The 7382-nt window shown below is 40.5% G+C and overlaps 2 protein-coding genes across 2 annotated transcripts; both read right to left on the bottom strand.

Annotated features, from left to right (window-relative positions):
• Window positions 1–1788: 1788 nt before the first annotated feature.
• LOC122666978 lies at window positions 1789–2588 on the bottom strand. The gene has a single exon (XM_043863122.1). The coding sequence runs from the start codon at window positions 2586–2588 to the stop codon at window positions 1974–1976; it is 615 nt and encodes a 204-aa protein (XP_043719057.1). The 3' UTR covers window positions 1789–1973.
• A 25-nt stretch (window positions 2589–2613) lies between these two features.
• On the bottom strand, window positions 2614–3621 carry LOC122666989 (josephin-like protein). Its single transcript, XM_043863133.1, has 2 exons — window positions 3455–3621; window positions 2614–3078 (listed from the first exon to the last, which is right to left on the bottom strand). Exons 1-2 carry the CDS (start codon window positions 3533–3535, stop codon window positions 2614–2616), a joined length of 546 nt encoding a protein of 181 aa, XP_043719068.1. The 5' UTR covers window positions 3536–3621.
• Between the last annotated feature and the right edge of the window lie 3761 nt (window positions 3622–7382).

Here is a 7382-nt window from a genome sequence, read left to right as displayed (position 1 = left end):
TTCGCCGTATAGTATTTTAGGCTGTGTTTGGTATACATTCTCCAATTGCATTCTAGATTGATTTTGCATTCTCAAACGATACAAACAGCTATTTTCATCATCTAAGAATGCGAAATCGACCTAGAATGCAAACCAAACACAGCTTATTAGACTAATACAACTATATTCTGCAAAATGCATTGACATATGCCTCTTGTATTTTTAGCTGTTTATTCTTTTCAAGTTTTCCATTTGATTTTCAAAATTTTTCTGCCGAAAGACAAATGAACAGAGACTTGGGTCTACCTGTCCACAAAATTTGAAATGCAATAGACATGCTACACGGGAGAACTAGGTGTGCCACCAAAAAATAAATAAATAAAAAGAAGATAATATCACCTTGGTCACTGATACAATTGCCACTTATGGATGGGGGAAACCTATCCTATCATTGGATTCTTTTTTCTACTAACCACCTTCAATTATGCTTCCTTGCCATATGCCATCATTAACTTAATTTTTTTTTTTAAATCCAAAAAAAATAGTATTTCACGGAACCATCTAAGCCATTGCCAACAACAGGTTGAGAGCTAATGGATGAGAATAGACTCAACATTATCACAGCAAAACTACTTTTGGTTTTGGGAAATGTTGCCAAAAAATTGGATTGATAAAATTTAGATTTGATGGATCAAATGTGTTTGGCTGGTTAGGTTAGGTGGTGATTACAGCATCGCGAAGTTGCAGATTTGAAAGAAAACGGCTGTAACAGCTGTGTTATAGCAAAAAGATTACAACTGGTATAATTGATTTGCCAATCTGGTTTGCACAAAAGGTGTGCATGAAGCAATGGTAAACGGCTGCAGCAAGAGTTTGGTGCTTAAACCCTGAGGTAATTTGTGATTCCTGCGGTTCCAAGTAGCAACAGACACGCCTAGTATTAACACCATGCAGCAGCATCTGTGAAGAATTTAAAGAAGTTCCAAGTATGAGAGGCAGAACAGTAGTTAGAAGTGTGGTTGCTGGTTGGCAATGCTTCCTAACAGTCTCAAAATTGTGAAAGACTTCCATAGAGAATCCATCTTTTTAGAAGAGGGGCTAAAGGCTTAAGATCCCACCTTGAGTTGGTTGTGAACAAAACTAACTCTTTGGCTAGTCTCATTCTCAGTCGTATGCACGACTTTGTATTATGGCAGGCTAAGATCTGGTCACGGTCACAGTTGGCCAAAGGGGCATACTTGGTCTCGTTAGAGAATAAAGTGACTCCAACAGGTCTGCTTGGGGTTTAATGATGCCCGTGAGCAACAATCACTTCTTGCAATATGCCAAAGGCTTTGGTTTGTGTCAGCAACTAGCAATTGACACAATAGTTGTAGGATACTCTCTGTAGTAAAATGTGTAATGGCCTAGGTAGGTACTTTGGTATAGTAGTCCTATAGTTCATGCTTCTTGTAGTTTGTTTTTGAAATGCACTTTGATGATGGTGATGGTCTAGTATGAAAGCTGGCCTAGTTGGGAGCTCCAAAGCATAATATAGTGGCACTAGTCAGTGGGTCTTAATGACTTAAGAGAAGCAAAGAAGCCAATAAACGTATGCAGATGCAGATCATGCTGGGAAATGACAAAGCATACAGTAATCAAGGAGGATTTGAAGTGTTAGGACCTAAACAGAAGCACCCACATCATCAATGTATTGTGGTGACTGGTAGGCGTATTGAAGCTGTTGATCAGTCTAAGAAAAACTTAAAGGTGTTAGGCATCTTTTGGCCAACAACTTTCCCATTATATGATAAAGAGAAAATGGAGACATGAACCCACAGATCAGCAATATCTGAAAAAATGATTTGTAAAAGTACATTTATGTGTCACAAACTCGCAACTTACAACAGGTTAGGAGTTAGAACAAGAGGCAAGAACTCTCAGATGAGTTCAACTCAATCTCATATGCACAATTGAAATAGTCCAGGCGGATAACTTCCAGACATTAAATCTATTCAGTCTTCACCTCCATAGTCAGGCTGGACTGACTGTTCGAACTCGGCATCCATGATCACTCCGTTCATGATATGTACAACTATCTCTCCTTTCCTCAGATCAACCTGTTCTGATGAGACTCTGTTAACAACGAGCTTCCCTTTGGAGTCCCTTGAAATATACAATCCGAATCCAGCTATGGATTCCAAGGAGATTTCCTTACCCATGGGTATTGCAACTGAGGGGAGACTACGGGGAACGGTTGAAAAGCCCAATATCCGGGAGAGTGTAGCATAGGTATCATTCACATTCTGTTCCCTCAAACTATTGAAGGAAGACAGTTTAACATCACGTTCAAAAGCTTTCTCTGAAGGGAGGAAAATGGTGAAAGCAAGATCATCAGGCAACATCTTGACCATCATCTCTCCAAGCTCTCCCAAACTCCTCACCCCAGAAACCTTCCTCAATCTCAAAGTCCTGTGAGACCCCAAAGCATTGCTTCCCAGTGACACCTCGGGAAGCCTAAGCACTGAAACAGCCACAACCAACAAGCAAGAAACAGAAACAACTACAAAGACAAAGGCAATTGAGCTCTTCAGAAAGCTCACTCTTCTCAGATACTTCAAGAATTCCATGACCAACCCCGACGAAAAATTTAAGTCACTGTTTGCAGTGCAAGACTAGCAATACCTCCCCACCTTCACTAATGACTTTATCCAAGAAATCCTTCACCTCCTCCGTGCTTTTGAATGGCTGTGGGGCTGTAAAATCGCTATCCAAGTTATACCAAATATCTCCCAACTTCCGCAATGTCACCCAATGCCTACTTCTCCAAAGCCCACTGAACCTCCTGACTGGAATGTTAAGCACCATACCCATCAAAGCATCTTCAGTTCCAGTAAGGTCGATCGAGGATACTCCATTCCGATGATCGTGCCAAACAACCTCCTTCCCTTTCCCTTCTAGAGCTGCAATTAGTACGTTTATATCGTAGTTTCCAGTGATTGCATTATGGTGCGGCTTGAAGACTACAGAGAGGGGAGTCCAACGCTCCTTGCTTGGGTCATTAAGGACGAGCTTGTCGGAAATGGAATTTAATTCCGCTGGAGTGAATGTATCCTTTTCCTGAACTACAATAATTTTTGTCAAAATAATCTCTTTAGACATAAATCTAAACTATATTCATCATCTGAGCAAAGACATTCGCAAAGGGATTTGTAAAGAACATTAAACAACAGCATTAACAGATATAACAGGAACAACAGATCACAGATTCAAGAGAACACAACCTTTGGATTTGGTTTCAATAAAACTTAATAAACAATACGGCAAGTCAAAACTACAACAGAAATTTCAGCAAGACGGGGCTCAACTACGTGAAATTGAATTCAACCCAAGAGCAGTTATTGATTTCTTTCGAGATGGAGACGCAAAACTAGAGCAACCGGATTGAATATACAAAGAATAAAAAGAAAAAGAAGGGGAAACAGAATAATTATACCTGAAAGAGGTTGTTAAGGGCGTGCAAGAGGCAGAACTGCAATCTCTGTTTCTCGTGATATATTTGCATCTCCCCTTCCATACATACAACGACGAATTCGAGAACTAGTAAGAGATAAAGAATTAAGAATACTAATGAACAAGAAGAATGTGATTTGCGAGTTAGGGCTTTGCTCCGTTTCCCTTTTCCTGGTTAGAAAGAGGATATTTCGATTAATGTTAGTGAAGGGTATCAAAGGAAATAAAGTATAGGAAGATTGGAAAAGGATGTATATTCACTATATTGTACCGTATACGCATTCAGCTTCCAACTGTCATCAGCCTGGAGACCAACTTAACAAACCGACTCAACCTCGTATACTTTTACACATATACCCCATCTGATTCTCATCAAACCATTTTTTTTGCGGCCCAAAAGAATTTTGGGTCCGAGGCCCAGGATTTTAATCCTCTCCAATTCTTAAAAATGTACGGCATCTTTATCCCCTCCAGTTCTCTATCCGGCCCAATCCCCAGTTCCTCTGTAAGGGAAGGCTGTGGGGCTAGAATGATCACCCTATCCTTGCCCAAACATTCTGCCCGAGTGAGGTCCACCACCCCTATCAGAGGAACTGGGGTACTGGACTGGACAGAAAACTGGAGGAGATAATTTTCCAAGGCGGCAATGCTATGTGGAAATGTCTAAAGTCTCCCTATGTTGTTCACCTAATCGTGGCATGTGGAGCATGTGGATTTAAACACTAACTTAACTGATGCTTAAGTTAGTTGTTAAACCAGCTGTACGCCTGGACCACGTGAGTACGTGATGTTTTTAACTTGAACACTGCCCATTGGGCGTGGCTATTCTGCAATGACTGGAGAGGTCCAATGAAGTATTACAAAGAGAGGAAGCACAGTCTCATGCCGATGCGCAGTGAACTGCTAGGTGTTGTCCTTGGGTATGTGTCACCCACTCAACCGTCTGATGCACGTTGGAGTGGGATAGGATCCTGTCCCGCTCATAGGACTAGCCAACTTGGGTTTTTGGGAGGGGGGGGGGGGTTGGGGGAAGGGGGCTACAATACTCACTTCTAAGCCGGATTAGATAGTTGGGTGCGGCCCGATTAGATAGTTGGGTGCAGCCCCCTGGCGGGAATCAAAGAGGGACGAGTGGGACCTACTGGGTGGTGGTGAAGCACAACTGGGTCTCAATTGTGTATTTGTGTGGGAAGGGGTCTCACACGCGAGATTGAGACCTTCGGCCAAGGTGGAACCAATTGGACTAGGCAAAAGTCCACAATTGTCTAGGAGGGGGTAGCCCCGGAGTGATATCCAAAGCCCACCCTATTTTCATTGTTGTTCTAGGGCTTAGAGGAGCATAATTAGTAGCAGACATGTTCTTCTTAAGGGCTTCTTACCCAAAAATTAAACAGTAATCTGCCACGAGTCTTGAAATAATATGGCTTTCATGTTTCTCAGCCTTAGAAAATATTAAGCAGACGTTCGTAAATAGCAAATGGGAAACCATAGGGCCCCCCTACCAATCTGAATACCAAAAATCTCCTTAGAAATTTTAGCCTTAACAAAGTAACAAAGAACGTCTCTTGACAAAAAGAGATAGGGACTCAAAGGACAACCATGTCGGAGGATGCATTTGTCCAATCATAGAACCATTAATCTTGACTTGATAAGAGCGGTATACATAGACTATATTACCCAAGTACAACTTGAATTCTAGCTTAAGAAGCATATATACTAAGAAAGACCATTCAACTTTGTCATAAGTTTTACATAAATCTAATTTAAAGGCCATAAGTCCAAATTTACATTTAGATACTCTAGTTCAATGTGCAACAATAGGTAATGTGATTGAATTTGACTTCAAAATTGGACATACTAGTAATTTACATGGTCCCCTTATCTCACCGGCCAACAGTTAGAATTGGCACATAAGCCCTCTATCTAGTTGATTAGATTGCATTCCACAAAGCTGATATGTCTCATGACAAAAGCATGCTAATAAAGAAGAGCTCTATCTATTCAATAGTCAGATTAGAGACATAAAGAAATCTTTGCCTTCATATTTAACATATTTTAAGAATCTGTTTTTTCATTTTAAATATAGGGGGAGAATGTTCTTTGTGCCGCAGCGTAGGCTGTGCCCAGGCACATGGGCCTGCCACTCAAGGGGCAGGGTATCATTGTGCCCACCCCCATGTGCCTTAGGGGCGTTGTTCTCTGTGCCACAGTGCAGGCTACGCCCAGGCACATGGGCCTCCCACTCAGGGGGTAGGGTGGTCATTATGCCCACCCCCACAGCCCCCATGTGCCTTAGAGGCGTTGTTCTTTGTGCCGCATCACAGGCTGCGCCCAGACACATGGGCTTGCCACTCAAGGAGGCAAGGTGGTCATTGCGCCCACCCCCATGTGCATGGGCGCAGCCTGCGCTGCAGCACAGAGAACATTCTACCAAGATAATATAACACCCTAGTATAGTTGGTCTAGCTTTTACCACTCAACACAAGATTGAACAACCCTTTTTTAACATATTCCATGTTGGTGGCCGAAAAGCCCAAACCAAGCAATGAAATTTTAGATGGGCCTAACGTAGACTTGGGCTTGTTGGGCCATGTTTGCAGACCTAAACCCACCCAGTAGATTGATCTCAAAAGACCAAGAAAAAAAAAAATATATATATATATATATATATATGACAAAGTTGAATAAGAAAAGGAAAAATGAGGAACTTCTGTTTTACATGTCCAAGACTCCAAATATAAGTGTAAAGATTCAAAAATATTGCTTCCCCTACAGGCCTACCTACAAATTGCAATATTGCATCACCATAATTAGTAAAAGTATAATAGATTATGACCAAAAAAGAAAAGTAACCCTAATAATTTATCTCAGATTTTGAAATCGTGTTTTGGATTTTGGATAATAGGAGCAACCACTTGGTTTCGAGAAGCAATCAAGTTGTCTTTGCCTTCTTTGTTTCGTTGCTTTTAGAAGTCAAAAGCTTGTTTATGAGAATCAAATGCTTAACTAAACATGCACTAAAGGTAAAGGTACCACACAATAAGTTGATTGTTATGTGAGTAAATGTTATCAGTCTTTTTTTTGTTGTTGAATGGAAAGTTCTATGCAACCCCAATTATCCAAAGGTTTCAAATGGAAAATGATTGCATTGCATTGAACATTTCTTAGAAAGAATGATGAATGTAGAGAACATGTTATACCCTTTAAGGCAAGTAAAATAGAAAAGGGCAATTCAAAGACTGTACTGCAAGGGAACTTTAATTGTTGAGGAAACCACTTTTTTTTTTTTTTTTCTTCTGCCCAATTTATTTTCTTGTCAATAAAATTGTTGGGGAATCTCGAATCATTGTCCTTTGATACTTTAGATACACAAAGTCATGATGAAATCCATGGTTGAAAATAAGATTCAGCCATGATGCTCATGTGATTTCCTCTTCTTGGTTGTTCCTTCCACACCTCATTTAATTGTTTAGGAGTGGAACTGTCACAAGTAAGAGCTATAATCATGTTGAACCTTAAGAGGAAAATGAAATTGATGTTCATGTTGAAATGTGCATGGTTTAAACAAACAAAAATAGGATCAAATTTCTCTTCATCCTAAATGAAGGAGGAATTCCTTCATCGATGGGTGTCAGTACCTTCGGATGGGCATCGGGAAGAGTGGGAGGGTTACTTTCGACCAAAAAAAAATGTAAAAATAAGAGAAGGAGCTCTGTTTTTTGGGGAGTAAAGCTTGGAGGCCAAACTAAAAAGGCCAATTAGATTGAATCGAAAACCAAAACTGATCAGACTGAACTCCTTATTGGCTCTGTCTCGATTTTAATTTTTAAAAAATATCTCTTAGGATTTGGTTTTTCTGAACCAGTTGGACCGATAAGGCCAACTGAAACCATAAAGACCTGATAAAAATC

This window comes from Telopea speciosissima, chromosome 1 (assembly GCF_018873765.1).
Source record: "Telopea speciosissima isolate NSW1024214 ecotype Mountain lineage chromosome 1, Tspe_v1, whole genome shotgun sequence".
NCBI classification, from domain to species: Eukaryota; Viridiplantae; Streptophyta; class Magnoliopsida; order Proteales; family Proteaceae; genus Telopea; species Telopea speciosissima.
The sequence above is the reverse complement of the archived record's forward strand: the minus strand, read 5'-3'. Positions and strand labels throughout refer to the sequence as shown.